The sequence below is a fragment of the Aquarana catesbeiana genome, linkage group LG12 (assembly GCF_042186555.1).
Source record: "Aquarana catesbeiana isolate 2022-GZ linkage group LG12, ASM4218655v1, whole genome shotgun sequence".
NCBI lineage: Eukaryota > Metazoa > Chordata > Amphibia > Anura > Ranidae > Aquarana > Aquarana catesbeiana.
This window is the reverse complement of record NC_133335.1, coordinates 43,952,817-43,971,269: the sequence shown is the minus strand read 5'-3', so window position 1 is coordinate 43,971,269 and position 18,453 is coordinate 43,952,817. Positions and strand designations below refer to the sequence as shown.

General features: G+C 43.1%; 1 protein-coding gene across 2 annotated transcripts in view; it reads right to left on the bottom strand.

The window, feature by feature from the left end:
• Positions 1-2,424: 2,424 nt before the first annotated feature.
• Positions 2,425-18,453, bottom strand: part of LOC141114149 (tRNA N(3)-cytidine methyltransferase METTL2-like) — a 52,728-nt gene continuing 36,699 nt past the window's right edge. For both annotated transcript variants that reach the window (XM_073607663.1, XM_073607662.1), the window contains exon 10: positions 2,425-3,046. In XM_073607663.1, coding sequence (XP_073463764.1) covers positions 2,904-3,046 — 143 coding nt within the window. In that variant the 3' untranslated portion in view covers positions 2,425-2,903. The remainder of the gene's footprint in view (positions 3,047-18,453) is intronic.

Below are 18,453 nucleotides of genomic sequence, written 5' to 3'. Positions count from 1 at the left end.
CATCGAATCTGGCAGAGCTTGAGTTGTTTTGCAAAGAAGAATGGGCAAAAATGTCACTCTCTAGATGTGCAAAGCTGGGTGGAGACATACCTAAAAAGACTTGCAGCTGTGGTTCTACAAAGTAAATTTACATTTTTGACAACATGACAAAATGTGGAAAATTTCCAGGGGTATGAATACTTTTTCAAGGCACTGTAGCCTTTATTAAAAGATAGAGTCGGAACATGATGCAGCTATCCATTTTTTCCATATTTTTGCTAACTTTTCAGAGGCGCTGCATTGAGCATAAATATTTTTCTTAAACATTACATGTCTATTCGCTTCCCAAATCCAGTCCCCAAGGGAAGGAGGATTGGGTAGCTTTAACTTGGTAATGTCATACGCATGTCAAGACCTATTTGTAAGCGCATTCCTGTAACATGTGATCATTTAGGAATAAAATATTACCATACAAAAATATGAACATAAAGATCGTGATGAAGTCATCATTTCTCCTTTCCAACATCTCATTGTGCAAGTAGCCTCAGGCATTACCACAAGGTATCCTATAACTCTATTCTTGGTGACACATTGTATATATGATGAGCAAGGAGAAAGACAGCGCTCAGGGGGCAGGATTACCAGGATCAGAATTCAAATTTCAAGGTACCAGTGTAAACCTAACTGTAAACGTGTACTCTAAAACTGGGTGACATTTAAGCTGCCAAATTGCTTTGTATCATAAACTAATGCAAGGTGAACTATGCTTAAAGCTGAACTCCAACTTTCTTTTCACTAGAACTGAATGTAATGATGAATCCCATCATAAATCATACCTCTGTACCATATTGCTCTGTTGCCTGCAAACCTCCTGATATTCCGGCTTTAGTTGTTGCTTTGTGTCATGTGACACCCTGCTGTGCAAGAACTCACAATACCCTATTGTGCAAGAACTGTGTCCCTTCCACAGCCACTTCCTGCATTGACCAGAGTCTACTACACTCTCCTTTGTAGTCTTTCAGACTCTGCAAATTATGTAACTTTCTTCACAGCTCTGATGGTGGGTGGAATTAAATACATCCTAATTAGCATTCAGTCCCACATAGTCACTCCTACAGGAGGAGTCCAAACCTCCCAAGGTCTGCCTCACAGATTACAGCATTATTCAAGAAGGAAACCCCTTCATATACACACATACACAGCCTGCTCTGAATGCTAGCTAAGCTGCTGCTGGGCAGGATTGAATGGATCATAATTACAATTCAATCCTGCCCAGTTAAATATGCTGACCAGTGTGAACAGGGAGAGCCCCACCCCACGCTGCCAGCCATCCCAAGAAGCGGTGAGAGGGCATACGCTGTGTTGTACAGGCTAATGGATACACGCTGTTTTTATAGTTCTTCCTATAAGCATTTATTGTTTGTGGGGGATATTATTTAATAAAATTACAGTATTACGCTATATGGAGTGTTCCTTTATTTTGCGTGATGCACTTCTGAGCCACTTTTTGAGGAACCTTCATGATCCACAGATACGTGTCTATCAAGCATTGTGTGGAGATATCAGGCTGATTGACTCATTCTTGTGGTGAGTGAATTACCAAAGGGTATATTTGTGCATGTGGTATATCGGTGACGGTATTCAGGAACTTAGTGATTTCTCGTAAGATTCTGTTGGGATACGGATCACCCCACATACTTCATGGACTATTCTATGGACTTTATTTTTTTACTTACTGACTAATGTTTGTGTATAATTTATCGTTCATTGAATGCATTTACTGCACTGAATACTTTTGGGTATTTTTAAGCGCTGTTAATGCTGGGATTGTATTCATATTTTCCTTGCATATTTTCACAATTTTCTTTTTATATAATAGCAGCTATTGTGCAAAAAGTTTTTTTGTCTGTTGAGTGCTGGGATCAGTTATACTTAGTGCGACTGAAATTTCTTGACCTCCTTTAAAACAGTGGTCATCAACCCTGTCCTCAGGGCCCAACTAACAGGCCAGGTTTTATGTATTACCTTGGGGAGATGCAGACTAGAATACTGTAATCACCAAGCAGCAAATGATATCACCTGTGATGTATTTCACTTATCTTGCAGACCTGGCCTGTTAGTGGGCCCTGAGGACAGGGTTGATGACCACTGCTTTAAAACATAGGTCAGACAACCCTATTAACACTGAGCTGTTCACTTCAGCACCTACCTCCTGAGGAGCATAACAGATGCCTCTATAATGGAAAAGTAGTTGGAGCAGTTGGGATCTCATTGGTCTATCCATGAGCATGTAGCTTTATGTTACCTGATCTGCAGAGCTTAGATAGGATATCTTGAATATGTATGTTAAAAGGTAAGCAAAAACTGCATTTACACAAAGAAAAATCTAGGAACCAATTCATTTATGCAACCAGCCATCCCAAATAAAAAATAAAATAAATAAAGTTGTTTTGAAATTTTATTTTGTAAAAGTTTTAAAAAGTCTTTAAATTATGTGAACCATTGTCACATGTTTACCTTCTGTACAGAGAATAAAGTTCAAAGTCCCTGGAACAAGAATGTGTTTAAAATTGCCGAGAGGCTGGTCAAGGGTCACAATACATATAATGTTACAGTGCGGGCAGATCCAGATTCCAGAGCGATTTATAAAAACTGCCCTTTTGCCATACCGACATAATCATGTGATCGATGAAACTGGTATTTTTCACCTTTTATTAATAGCAGACTCAATGTTTATCCATTCTCAGTGGTGACTACGGTTCCAGACACTACAGGTTAACAAAGGAAAAGTAGCTGGTTTCCCCATTATTTTTTGCTCATCTTTAAAAAAAAAAAAAAAATCATTCTCCTTGTCAACAATCCAGGATGACTTTCATCATACGCTATGGATTATATAATGGTGAAGACGAATTATTTTGTATTTTTCAGTTGCATGGCTTGCGATATTTACACTGGATCCAAACGCGATACATAGTCAGCTGTTTGCCTCGATTTACTTGGAGCCGTCGATCCACTATATTCTGAACTTTCTCCAAACCGGCTTTGGTGAACATATCTCCAAGTTCATCTGAAAAGAGAGTATGTTTCTTTGGTCATAAAAACAATGCCATAATAACATTAGGCCCAATGTATACGTTTTAAATCGACTTTGTCAGATTAAAAATTAAAGTAAAACTAAAAAGGCAAAACTTTTTTCATCTTGGATAGACTAAAGAGAGGGTTTTAACCCCTCTTTTTTTTTCGTATAATCTCTTTTTATTAAAGAAGAATTATGAGGCAAAAGAGGGTGTCCAGGGAAGTTTACTAGAATCTGGGGACCCTGGCTGGACACACAAGACACCAGTGACTCTCTTCTACATTTAGTCTCTGGCCCTATACCTTAGTTACCTTCTGTTTGAAGTCAAACCCTCCCCTCTGTTCTTGCTACTACCCCTGTTTGGGGGTAGAAGTCTGTGTTATTATGACTTTTGGGACAATGGCCAGCATTGTGCCCTTCTCTTTCTTTTTCATTTAGTAACTTTGCGTGGTGCTGGACGCCTGTGTGGACACACTCAGTCCAGTCTATTAAAGTGTTTGTTACCCTAAAAAAGTAAAAATAAAAAGCAGATCCTATTCCCTTAAAGCAGGTTATACAGCACAGTGCTTGTGCTGTGTAATTTGGCTCCCCCGTATCACCTAAAAAACCTGGCTGATCCTGCCTGACTATACCCTCCCCCCTGTAAACAGTTTATCATGGCTGCTGAGCCTTGACACCGTGGGGTCAGTTTACGTGCCCCCTTTATCCGCAGCTCTGCTCTGTCACCCCCCCCCCCGTCTGCTCGTGTCAGTGCCCGCCCCCCTCCTGCTGCTATTATAACTACCATTAAAAAAACTACCATTCCCTCTGTAACATAACGCTGTGTCTCTGTGCCTGTGTTATATAAAAAATATGCAGATTTTTACCTATATCAGAGCGTCTCCCGGTGCACACGTGACTCCTCAGCCCTCTCTCCTCCTCCCCGGAGCTGTCAGCCGGACAGAGGAGAGAGCCGAGGAGTCACGTGAGTGCCAGGGAAGGCTATGATATAAGTACTGAAAAGTATAGGTCTGATATAGGTACAGATCGGCAGCTTTTTTATATATAACACAGGCACAGGGACACATATCGTTATGTTACAGAGAGGATAAGAGGTTTTTATCATATTGGCTAACCAACCACTTTAATATACAGTATTCTTATGCCTGATTGCTTTGTTTTTTTTTTTCTTTTTTGTTACTTGTTTAATGTAAGTTTTGTATTCCTTTTAGATTTTTCTGATTGTGCATATACATGAATGTACCTATTTGTTGCTTCGGTATGTACGGAATTTACAGGCTTTGATACTCCAGTGCTGTGGCAGTTCCCTTTGTATACATGGTTTGTTGGATAGTACTTTTCCACTGTATTGGCTTAACAATTATAATTTGTATGTACCGTATATACTTAAGTAGAAGTCGAGTTTTTCAGCACATTTTTTTGTGCTGAAAGTGCCCCCCTCGACTTATACTCGAGTCAAGCACTTTTCTGCAGCAAAAAATTTCATTTTTAAACCGACTTTGGGGCCCTGTATCTCAGGTCTACTTGGTGCTAGGAACCTCAAATTTAGTGTGCAAACCCAGTGGAACTGGTACCACAACATATCCAAAGCTGAAGTTCATAGCACTAAGTGGCCCCAAGATACGGGGCCCCAAAATCGGTTCGGAAAATGTCATTCTCTGCTGCAGAAAAGTGCTTGACATTTTCTGAACCAAATTTGGGGCCCCATATCTCAGGGCAACTTGGTGCTAGGAACCTCAAATTTGGTGTACAAACCCAGTGGAACTGGTACCATTCCATATCCAAAGCTGGGGTTCCTAGCACCAAGTGGCCCTGAGATATGGGGCCCCAAAACCGGTTCAGAAAATGTCATTCTCTGCTGCAGAAAAATAGGATTTTTTAAAACAGCTTACCTGTAAAATCCTTTTCTTTCGAAGGACATCACGGGACACAGAGCCACAGTAATTACTGATGGGTTATATAGGTATCACTGGTGATTGGACACTGGCACACCCTATCAGGAAGTTCAACCCCCTATATAATCCCTCCCCCTTGCAGGGATACCTCAGTTTTGTAGCCAAGCAATATAGTGTATTAGAAGAGGGGTGGGACCTCTGTGTCCCGTGATGTCCTTCGAAAGAAAAGGATTTTACAGGTAAGCTGTTTTAAAAAATCCTATTTTCTTTCTCGAACATCACGGGACACAGAGCCACAGTAATTACTGATGGGATGTCCCAGAGCAATGCTACCTGAGGGGGGGGAACCACGACCAAGTAGGGTGCAATCAGACCTGAGGACCCTGTACCGCTGCCTGCAGCACACTACGCCCAAAGGCGATATCCTCATGCCTTCTCACATCCACCTGATAGAATCTGGTGAATGTATGAACTGAAGACCAGGTTGCGGCCTTACAGATTTGAGCCATAGAGGCCCGGTGATGCACTGCCCAAGAAGCACCAATAGCCCTTGTGGAATGTGCCCTGATCTGAAACGGAGGAATCTTCTGTTTCAAACCGTAAGCTTGAATGATCAACTGTCGAATCCATTTAGAAATGGTAGCTTTTGACGCTGCCTGTCCTCTATTGGGACCCTCTGGCAGCACAAACAAAACATCCGTCTTGCGGATCTGAGTAGTTGCCCCTAGATAGGCCTTAACTGCTCTTACTACATCCAACGAATGTAGAGATCTCTCTTCCGGAGAACAGGGATCTGGAAAAAAGGAAGGTAGAACAATGTCTTGGTTTAAATGAAAATCAGAAACCACCTTCGGTAAAAAACTAGGATGAGGGCGTAGTACCACTCTATCCTTGTGTATAATCAAATAAGGCTCCTTACAGGAAAGAGCTGCTAATTCTGATACTCTTCTAGCAGAAGAGATGGCCACCAGAAAAATTAATTTCCTTGTCAACAAGACCAAAGGAATCTGACTTATTGGTTCAAAAGGCCGTTTCTGTAACACAGCCAGGACCAAATTCAAGTCCCAGGGGTTTAGGGGCGCTTTAACCGGAGGATTAAGACGCATCACCCCCTGCATAAAGTTTCGGACCAAAGAATGCGAAGCAAGTGGCCGCTGAAATAATACTGATAAAGCAGAGACCTGGCCCTTGATGGTACTCAAGGCCAGCTTCATCTCTAATCCCATCTGTAGAAAATCAAGGATTCTACCTATGACATATTTCCTGGGATGCCAACCTCTGGATTCACACCAGGTTATATAAGCTTTCCAGACTCTATGATAAATCATCCTGGAAGCTGGCTTCCTTGCATTAATCAAGGTAGATATGACAGGACCTGAGAGCCCACGACTCTTCAGAACGTGGGTCTCAATAGCCAAACCGTCAAATTTAGCGTTTGTAAGGCAGGATGGAACACTGGACCTTGAGATAACAGGTCTGGGCGTTCCGGTAGTGTCCACGGGGAACCTACCGTCATCCTTACTATTTCTGCATACCAAGTCCTTCTGGGCCAAGCGGGGGCCACCAGAAGTACCGACTTCCTTTCCTGCCTGATCCTGCGAAGGAGTCGTGGTAGTAGCAGAATAGGCGGGAATGCGTAAATCAGTGAGAACCGATGCCACGGAATCACCAACGCATCCGTCCCGCATGCAAGAGGATCTTTTGTCCTTGCCACAAATCTGTCTATCTTTTTGTTGAATCGGGATGCAAAGAGATCTACATCTGGAACCCCCCATCTTTGGCATATGGCCCAAAAGACGTCGGGATGCAGAGACCATTCCCCTGGAAGTAACTGCTGGCGACTTAGATAGTCCGCCTGCCAATTCTCTATTCCCGGGATGAAAACTGCCGATATGCATGGCACATGCATCTCTGCCCAGACTAAGATCTGGTTCACCTCTTTTTGAGCAGCTCGGCTCCGGGTGCCTCCCTGATGATTGACATAAGCCACTGCTGTGGCATTGTCGGACTGGATCCTGACCGGACAACCCTGTAGCCTGATAGTCCAGGCTTTTAGAGCTAGATGTATCGCCCGGATCTCCAGAATGTTGATGGGTAAGGTCCTCTCTGTCTTGGACCATACTCCTTGGACCGCAGCCTGTTCCAGAACTGCTCCCCAACCTGACAGACTGGCATCTGTTGTTGCCACCGTCCAGGTAACCGGTAGAAAGGATTTCCCCTTCTGCAGGTTTTCGGGTATGAGCCACCAATTGAGGCTCTGACGCACCGCATGCGACAGGTGCATCGGAAAGTCTAATGCCTGAACCTTCTTGTTCCAGGTCGACAGAATACTGTGTTGCAGCATTCTTGAGTGAAACTGAGCATAGGGAACTGCTTCGAATGAAGACACCATCTTCCCTAGTAGCCTCATACAAAGGCGGACTGAGGGACCCTTCTTGGTCCTTACTGTCAGAATCAGCTCTCTCAAAGCAGTGATCTTTGCCTGGGGTAGAAATATTTTCTCCTGGCTTGTATGTATAATCAGACCTAAATATTCCAGTCTTCTTACTGGTTTTAGGAAAGACTTTTCTAAGTTGAGGATCCAACCCAGGTGTTCTAGATACCTGACCGTGGTCCTCAAGTTTCCATTCAAAGAGGCTACCGACCGGTCTATCAAGAGCAGGTCGTCTAGGTATGCTATGACAGCTATACCCTGAGCCCTTAATCTGGCCAGAGGAGGAGCCAAGATCTTTGTGAACACTCGAGGTGCAGTGGCTATCCCAAAGGGCAGAGCCATAAACTGGAAATGGCGCCCTCCTACCTCGAAGCGCAGAAACTTCTGATGAGCAGGAAAAATGGGCACATGCAGATATGCATCTCTGATGTCTATTGATGCCAGAAATTCTCCTCCCTGCAGGGTGGGAACTACTGTTCGAATTGATTCCATGCGGAAGGATTGAATCCTTAGGAATCGGTTCAGATCCCTTAAGTCCAAAATGGGCCTGACATCCCCATTTGGCTTTTGGACCGTAAAAAGGTTGGAATAGAAGCCCAATCCCTGGTCCTTTGCGGGAACTATCATAATGACCTCCTGCGACAAAAGTCGCTCTAACGCTAGAAGGAGCGACTGCTTCTTCTCTGGGTCTCTGGGAACATTTGATCTGAGGAACCGAGGAGAAGGGAATTCCTGAAACTCCAGCTTGTACCCTAAGGTTACCGTGGAGACTACCCATCTGTCCTGGAAGTCCTCCTGCCAGAGCTCTGAGAATTGTCGCAGTCTTCCCCCCACTCGAGTGAGCGGGGGCGCCCCCTCATGCAGAGGTCTTAGTGTTTTGCCTAGTAGGCTTCTTTCCCCAGGACTTCTTTTGTCCCTGGGGTTGACTCTTGTCTCTGGACCCCGATGGAGGCGGCCGTCGAGACTGCCTGGAGGCTGAAGCCCCCGGCGCTGGGGAAAGAGTCCGTTTGAAAGAGGGACGCTTACTCTTCTTCTTGACAGGTAAGAGAGTGCTTTTCCCACAAGAGATTCTCTTGATATAGTTATCCAAGTCCTCTCCAAACAACCTTGCACCACGAAATGGAAACCCAGCCAGTAGCTTCTTACATGGTGCTTCGGCTGACCAATTTTTCAACCATAGGATTTTACGTATATGCACCAACCCCAGTGAAAGACGGGAGGTTTGCACGATAGAATCTCTAATGGCGTCAACCACAAAGCATAAGGCCGCTGGAAGGTTAGCAAACCCCTGGGCCTGCTGTTCAGGTAATACTTTGATGACCTGCTTAACATGGTCTCTTAAGTATTGACAGACTCCAATCGCTGCTATTGCAGGTTGGGCCACTGATCCTGCTAAGGAGAAAACATCCTTCAATAGGGATGCCATCCTTTTATCTACAGGATCCCTGAGCATCTGAGCATTGTCTACAGGACAAGTCAGGCTATTATTTATGGAGGAAATGGCGGCATCAATAGCTGGTATTCCCCACATTTTAATAAACTTTTCTTCCATCGGATGAAGTGTTGAAAACTTTCTCGGCGGAAAAAAACGTTTGTCTGGGTGATCCCACTCAGAATAAATAAGCTTTTCAAGTAAAGTATGAACAGGAAAAGCATGTGCTGCTTGGAAAGGTTTCAGTGACCCCAAAGCAGAAGAGGATTCTTTAGTAGTTTCAGGTATGGGCAACTTAAATGTGGAGCGGACCAATCCAGTGAGGATCTGCACTAAGACTTTCTCCTCTTGGGAAGTCGCAGAGGGTCCCTCTCCACCTGAATCCTCCGAAGAGGAATCATCCATCCCATCCCGATCCTCTGAAAGGGATTCATCTCCTTTATCCCAGAGCTCCTCTGTCTGAGGGTCTTGGGGAACAGAGGAAAGCCTAGTGCGTTTTCTTCCACTGAGTGAAGACGTAATCACGGCCAATAATCTTTCCTCTAGACCATTAATGGTTGAGGAAAAAAACCTCTTGTGTAATATATACAGGGGCTGAAGTGCCAGAAGCAGGTGTAGCCCCTGACCCCGATGGCTCTCCCTGGCTAGCCGTCCCTGGCCCATCTTTAGGGGGGAAGGATGCTGCCGACAGGGGGCCCTCAGAACCTGAACGAGATCCCCTAGTGTCTCTGGTTCCTGGGGTGCTTGAACCTCTTCTACCCATAGTGCAAAGCAACAAGGTGTGAGGTATACAAATGAACACTGTCCGCTGAGCGATGTAGTCTGGCTAAAAGCCTTGCTACCCAATGCTCAGTCTGGTGTTACTTCAGTAAATGCTGCCTAGGAGAATGCCTGTGTCCCACGTTACATGCGACCGTCAGCTCTGTGTCTCTCAGAAGGCTGAGTGCACCTGTACAGAGTGCCTTTAATAGCCTGCAGCTGGCCTGAGTGGGAGTCTAAACACTCTGTGCTGACATCCCGCCCCCTCCTCTACCGCCCCCCCCCTCGAGTTTTGAAAAAAACGAGCGCTTCCCGCACTGCCGACTCTCCTGTCATGCTCTGGAGAAAAGGCTGGGGATGGGGGGGGGGGAGGAGGGAGACTGGTAACAAGATTTGCCTGAACGGCTATCTTCAGAGATGGTGGCCATTAGGCCACAGAGCCCGGGTGGTATAACCACTTTCTAGACCCCTGTGGCCCCTCTCTAGCCTGGGGGGGGGAACATTCAAACATGAGAAATCCCCCCATCCACCTTACCTGCTTGCAGCCTGCTTGATACGCTGGGACATACACAGCGATTACAACACCTGAGACAGTCAGCATGTGTAGGTTTGTGCTCTTGGCAGCCCCCGGTGGTCACAATAGGCATAGCATGCATTTACCTTAAAGGAGAAAAGCCACTAGAACTCAAAAATTCTGTGGAATCTCCTCTTACCTTATCCAGCCGCAGGGTGCCGTTTACACAGACCCAATCTTCACCTCTCACGGTGGGCTCCGTTTGAAAAAACCGTCAGAGACTGGGGCCCCCATCAGTAGGGGGATCCAACAGTTCTGGGACCGTAAAGCACCTCGCCAGAAATTAGGAAGTTTAAAGCCATTTTCTGATCTGCGGGGTCCAGCTCTCTAAAAAGAGAAGCATTACGGGTAAAACCTCGTTTCTTCGGACACGAGGCCCGGGTACCATTCAATTCGGCCATGAAAAGACACTTTGAATGGATCCGGTTCGCCTGGCTTGCCCCAGTATAGGATCTTAGGATATTCCCTTTGGAGCTCAGCACAGGACATCTTTACACGTCCATCACCTAAGACACTGGCGTAAAAACTGAGGTATCCCTGCAAGGGGGAGGGATTATATAGGGGGTTGAACTTCCTGATAGGGTGTGCCAGTGTCCAATCACCAGTGATACCTATATAACCCATCAGTAATTACTGTGGCTCTGTGTCCCGTGATGTTCGAGAAAGAAAAGTGCTTGACATTTTCTGAACTGATTTTTGGAGCCCTGTATCTCGGCCCTGCTAGAAACCCCAGCTTTGGAAATTTTATGGTGCTAGTTTCACTGGGTTTGCACACCAAATTTGGGGTTCTTAGCACTAAGTGGCCCCGAGATACGGGGCCCCAAATTCGGTCAACTGTGTCCATCTGCAGCAATGTCATTTCGGGACCCTTTGGGTTCAGAGACCCCAAATTTTGGCTGCAGTTAGGGGGCATCTAGGAAGCCTTAACTACTGAGTTTGAAGTTCAGGGGACCTATGGCTGCAAATGGGCACAGTGAGGCATGCAAATGGGCACAGTGATGCTGCAAATGGGTATTGTTGACCCTCTTTTCCACATACAGTAGCTGTGCATTTCTCACCCTCGTCTTATACTCGGGTCAATAAGTTTTTCCCATTTTTTTGTGGTAAATTAGGGCCTCGACTTATACTCGGAACGACTTATACTCGAGTATATACGGTACATCTTTTTTTTATTGAAAAACAATATATAAAATAGAAACAGAGGGTTTATGTCCATTATTCCAATCGCCTGCCTTTTTATTTTATTTTTTTGCCATCTGTGCCTCATTGTGGAGATTCTAATTCACTTCATGTCTTATACCCAAAACACAAAGTGAGAAGAAATCTCTACAAAGTGAGGGAATCTGAGGGTGTCACCAGAACGAGTGTCCCCACTGGAAGATTTTCCCTCTATTATTGTTCTGGTGTCAACCCAAAATTTGGGATTTTCTTTTACTTTCACTTTTAATATTAATGGTAAACAGGACAAATAGGGCGAATCTCATAAACGGGGCCGAGGTAGCAATAAAAACCCAACAGGTGCTCTAATCCCCCTCTATTAAAAAAATAAATAAATAAATAAATAAATAAAACTCGACCTGTAGAGAAAAGAACTTATGCTTACTGGTCCTGCCACCTACGCCGTCAATCTTTATGATGCAAAGCTATGATGGCTGGAAATGTTTCTGTATCAAACAGTTGGATATTTAGTCCCAAAAATGACAAATAGGGTGAAATGTGCAGCGCTTATGTGATCATATAAACCATGACAAATAATATTAGTACAGAAAACTTGAATAATAAATGATGTGCTCAAAAATACTCCAAGCAGTCCTCTATTATGACATGTGATGTCTATAAACAGAGTAACTGGACGTGTGATGTCCAAAAAAGAAAAAAGTCAGTGACAAGCTTCAGTCATGTGTGATGATAATCCTCAACCACATGTGGATATAATATAGTGACAGTCTTTAACTTCAAATAAGTATGATGTAATAACAGTTAATAGTGGGTCCACCACCAAAGACACCAGAAGCTGCTTACCAGAGGGATTGAACTCAAATAGGTGTACACCTAGTGAGTCACTCAAGCTTTGTGGTATAATATACCAAGGGGATCAGATGTTCTATCCAGATATGACCTCCAGATGGACCTCCGAACAAGTGTAAGGTATGGATGGACTCAGTAGATATAGGCAGTCAGCCCCATAATTAAAAGAAAGAGGAAGGCATATAGTGTAACTCCGTATGGAAATTTTAATACATAAAAAGCAAAGAAAATACACTTACGTGTTAAGCAGTAAAATCAAGCGCTTGTATAAAAGAAGACAGTGGTCTCAGCATATCCTTCCGACGCGTTTCGACTTAGAAGTCATCATCTGGGGTGCTGGACCACTGTACTGGCTGAGTATTTATAGGTACTGGTTACCCCCATAACAAGTGGCAGCTCCATCTAATTGAAAGTGCAAATTATGGAGATTACTTCCTGGTTCCTCCAAAATGGCGCCCGGGCTTGCACTCCAAGCCTCGTTTTCATGTGTAGAGGAGGATTACTTCTTGGTTCTGCCAAAATGGCGCCCGGACAAGAGTTCCAAGCCTCATTTTAACATGTGAAAGAGGATGTGACATCATGTGGAACAGTGACTGGTTTAAACAGCTAAAAACATGGCACCGCTATTTTCGGGGACATATAGGGGCAGATGTGGCTTAAAACGGCACAATGTCCGCTGTATATAACCTACAACAAGGCGCAGTTTGTCATAAGGACATGTATATTAATACAATAAGTTACAAGGTATCACCCTCAAAAACAATATAATACATCCACACATTGCTCTAGCCTGAACATGGGCAGTGGCGTAGCAGCCAGCACTCCCACCCAGCAGCAAAAGGGCCGCCGGTTCAAATCCCGAGATTCCATGTGGGGGGTAGAAAAAAATAAATAAAATAATGTAATATATATAAAAAATATATATGATACTAAGGTGTGACAAATGATGGCACCCCTCAGAAAGGAAACGTTATTGGTTGGATCAAGCTGATATTTGTGATAGGGACCAAACCAGTATATATTCAAATATACAATCTAAAATACATGTTATAAGAATTTAATAAAAATACCTTCATAAAAACATTTAAAAATACTTATAAAAAAAAAAAAAAAAAACCTCTCATAAAAGACATTCTAATAGGTACCAACTGGACCCTAAAGTACCGGAAATAGAGAAAAGGCATCATGCTTGGTTGATAAAAGCATTGATGTCCCATTCTATGTTCAACCCAAAAGGGGAGTAGGTCTGCAATTGGTGGATCCAATAAGTCTCCAAACGAGAGACTCCCCTTGTCTTAGCTCCTCCCCTCCAAGGAGGTGTATATTTATCTATGACAAGAAATTGAGAACCAGTAGGATCTCGTCTGTGATGCTCTCTATAATGTCGAGGCACATTATGTTTGATGTCACCACTTTTTATTTTAGCGATATGCTCGCTGACTCTAACAGAAAAAGCTCGAATTGTACGGCCCACATACTGCTTCCCACAGGGGCAGGTAATCAGATAAACGACATGTGTGGTAGCAAAAGTGCAGAATGTTTTAATGGGATATGTGCAATTTGTAGTGTTCGATTTAAACTCGAGGCTTTTACGTCTACCACAGGAATTGTATTGACATACAGTGCATTTTTTGCAGGGAAAATAACCCACTAAGTTGTGAAAAAAAGAAGGTCGTATGGGGGGATTTATGATATTAGGTGCAATTTTTCCCTGCAAAGAAGGCACACCTCTAAAGATGACCTTAGGTTGTTCTGGGAGTATTTCCTTTAAAACACGGTCATTCCTAAGTATATCCCAATGTCTGTAAATGATGTTTTTGATTTCTCTGTGTTGGACTGAAAAAGTGGTGAGCATAGAGCATTTAAAGGAGCTTTCTTGTTCACGAGGAGATTTTGGTGTCAGCAAAGATTTTCTATCAATTGCAGCCACTCTATTTATTTCTGAGGTTAACGATGTTGGGTTGTACCCCTTTTCTATAAATCTGTCCCTCAGTGTTGATGCTTGAGTGAAATAGTTGTTTACATCTGTGCAATTCCTGCGTAATCTCAGGAACTGACTACGAGGCACAGACTGTAACCAGGATTGGTGGTGACAGCTGTCAACTGGTATAAAGCTATTGCGGTCAGTATTTTTGAAATAAGTTTTAAACTTAAATTGGTGTGAGACCATCTCGATTTCGAGATCCAAAAAGTGAATTTTAAATGAGCTAAATTCATATGTCAACGAAATCCCCCGATCGTTGTCATTTAAAAACACAAAGAAATCCCTGAGGGATTCGGGGGTGCCATCCCATAGGAGGAGGATGTCGTCTATATATCTGGCCCACAGTACCAATGAGGGCCTGTGTTCAGAATAGACGACATCCTCCTCCCATTTTGCCATAAAAAGGTTGGCAAGGCTAGGGGCAAATTTGGCCCCCATAGCCACACCCTTCTGTTGCAAGAAAAACTTTTGGTCAAACCAGAAGTAGTTGTGTTTGGTAGCAAATTGTAATAGCTCAATAATATATTCACTTTGTTTATTGGTAATGGAATGGTCTCGGTTCAGAAAATGTGTGACCGCTTCTATACCTCTGGTATGGGGGATACAGGTGTACAATGATGCCACGTCTGCAGTGGCCATCAGCAGGTCCCCCCCAATCTCCACACTTTCAAGTAGCCTAATGGCATCAGTCGTATCCTTAAGATACGATGGAGTGCCTTTGACCAATGGTTGAAGGTAGAAATCAATATATTTACCGATACGTGATGTTACAGAGTCGATTCCACTTATGATTGGTCGACCCGGAGGGTGAACAGGATCCTTGTGGATCTTGGGCAGATGGTACATGATTGGGATTCTAGGTGCAGTAGGTACTAGGTAAGCCCTTTCTTTTTTATTTAGAATCTGCTCATTAAAACCTTTTAAAACTAGTTGGTCCAGCTCTTTTTTATATTGCCCAATATAAAAAAGAGCTGGACCAACTAGTTTTAAAAGGTTTTAATGAGCAGATTCTAAATAAAAAAGAAAGGGCTTACCTAGTACCTACTGCACCTAGAATCCCAATCATGTACCATCTGCCCAAGATCCACAAGGATCCTGTTCACCCTCCGGGTCGACCAATCATAAGTGGAATCGACTCTGTAACATCACGTATCGGTAAATATATTGATTTCTACCTTCAACCATTGGTCAAAGGCACTCCATCGTATCTTAAGGATACGACTGATGCCATTAGGCTACTTGAAAGTGTGGAGATTGGGGGGGACCTGCTGATGGCCACTGCAGACGTGGCATCATTGTACACCTGTATCCCCCATACCAGAGGTATAGAAGCGGTCACACATTTTCTGAACCGAGACCATTCCATTACCAATAAACAAAGTGAATATATTATTGAGCTATTACAATTTGCTACCAAACACAACTACTTCTGGTTTGACCAAAAGTTTTTCTTGCAACAGAAGGGTGTGGCTATGGGGGCCAAATTTGCCCCTAGCCTTGCCAACCTTTTTATGGCAAAATGGGAGGAGGATGTCGTCTATTCTGAACACAGGCCCTCATTGGTACTGTGGGCCAGATATATAGACGACATCCTCCTCCTATGGGATGGCACCCCCGAATCCCTCAGGGATTTCTTTGTGTTTTTAAATGACAACGATCGGGGGATTTCGTTGACATATGAATTTAGCTCATTTAAAATTCACTTTTTGGATCTCGAAATCGAGATGGTCTCACGCCAATTTAAGTTTAAAACTTATTTCAAAAATACTGACCGCAATAGCTTTATACCAGTTGACAGCTGTCACCACCAATCCTGGTTACAGTCTGTGCCTCGTAGTCAGTTCCTGAGATTACGCAGGAATTGCACAGATGTAAACAACTATTTCACTCAAGCATCAACACTGAGGGACAGATTTATAGAAAAGGGGTACAACCCAACATCGTTAACCTCAGAAATAAATAGAGTGGCTGCAATTGATAGAAAATCTTTGCTGACACCAAAATCTCCTCGTGAACAAGAAAGCTCCTTTAAATGCTCTATGCTCACCACTTTTTCAGTCCAACACAGAGAAATCAAAAACATCATTTACAGACATTGGGATATACTTAGGAATGACCGTGTTTTAAAGGAAATACTCCCAGAACAACCTAAGGTCATCTTTAGAGGTGTGCCTTCTTTGCAGGGAAAAATTGCACCTAATATCATAAATCCCCCCATACGACCTTCTTTTTTTCACAACTTAGTGGGTTATTTTCCCTGCAAAAAATGCACTGTATGTCAATACAATTCCTGTGGTAGACGTAAAAGCCTCGAGTTTAAATCGAACACTACAAATTGCACATATCCCATTAAAACATTCTGCACTTGTGCTACCACACATGTCGTTTATCTGATTACCTGCCCCTGTGGGAAGCAGTATGTGGGCCGTACAATTCGAGCTTTTTCTGTTAGAGTCAGCGAGCATATCGCTAAAATAAAAAGTGGTGACATCAAACATAATGTGCCTCGACATTATAGAGAGCATCACAGACGAGATCCTACTGGTTCTCAATTTCTTGTCATAGATAAATATACACCTCCTTGGAGGGGAGGAGCTAAGACAAGGGGAGTCTCTCGTTTGGAGACTTATTGGATCCACCAATTGCAGACCTACTCCCCTTTTGGGTTGAACATAGAATGGGACATCAATGCTTTTATCAACCAAGCATGATGCCTTTTCTCTATTTCCGGTACTTTATGGTCCAGTTGGTACCTATTAGAATGTCTTTTATGAGAGGTTTTTTTTTTTTTTTTTATAAGTATTTTTAAATGTTTTTATGAAGGTATTTTTATTAAATTCTTATAACATGTATTTTAGATTGTATATTTGAATATATACTGGTTTGGTCCCTATCACAAATATCAGCTTGATCCAACCAATAACGTTTCCTTTCTGAGGGGTGCCATCATTTGTCACACCTTAGTATCATATATATTTTTTATATATATTACATTATTTTATTTATTTTTTTCTACCCCCCACATGGAATCTCGGGATTTGAACCGGCGGCCCTTTTGCTGCTGGGTGGGAGTGCTGGCTGCTACGCCACTGCCCATGTTCAGGCTAGAGCAATGTGTGGATGTATTATATTGTTTTTGAGGGTGATACCTTGTAACTTATTGTATTAATATACATGTCCTTATGACAAACTGCGCCATGTTGTAGGTTATATACAGCGGACATTGTGCCGTTTTAAGCCACATCTGCCCCTATATGTCCCCGAAAATAGCGGTGCCATGTTTTTAGCTGTTTAAACCAGTCACTGTTCCACATGATGTCACATCCTCTTTCACATGTTAAAATGAGGCTTGGAACTCTTGTCCGGGCGCCATTTTGGCAGAACCAAGAAGTAATCCTCCTCTACACATGAAAACGAGGCTTGGAGTGCAAGCCCGGGCGCCATTTTGGAGGAACCAGGAAGTAATCTCCATAATTTGCACTTTCAATTAGATGGAGCTGCCACTTGTTATGGGGGTAACCAGTACCTATAAATACTCAGCCAGTACAGTGGTCCAGCACCCCAGATGATGACTTCTAAGTCGAAACGCGTCGGAAGGATATGCTGAGACCACTGTCTTCTTTTATACAAGCGCTTGATTTTACTGCTTAACACGTGAGTGTATTTTCTTTGCTTTTTATGTATTAAAATTTCCATACGGAGTTACACTATATGCCTTCCTCTTTCTTTTAATTATGGGGCTGACTGCCTATATCTACTGAGTCCATCCATACCTTACACTTGTTCGGAGGTCCATCTGGAGGTCATATCTGGATAGAGCATCTGATCCCCTTGGTATATTATACCACAAAGCTTGATTGACTCACTAGGTGTACACCTATTTGAGTTCAATCCCTCTGGTAAGCAGCTTCTGGTGTCTTTGGTGGTGGACCCACTATTAACTGTTATTACATCATACTTATTTGAAGTTAAAGACTGTCACTATATTATATCCACATGTGGTTGAGGATTATCATCACACATGACTGAAGCTTGTCACTGACTTTTTTCTTTTTTGGACATCACACGTCCAGTTACTCTGTTTATAGACATCACATGTCATAATAGAGGACTGCTTGGAGTATTTTTGAGCACATCATTTATTATTCAAGTTTTCTGTACTAATATTATTTGTCATGGTTTATATGATCACATAAGCGCTGCACATTTCACCCTATTTGTCATTTTTGCAACTTTATCCACTGCTGTGCTGGCTGCTTTAGTTTTTTTTTTTTTTTTTTTTTTTTGAGACA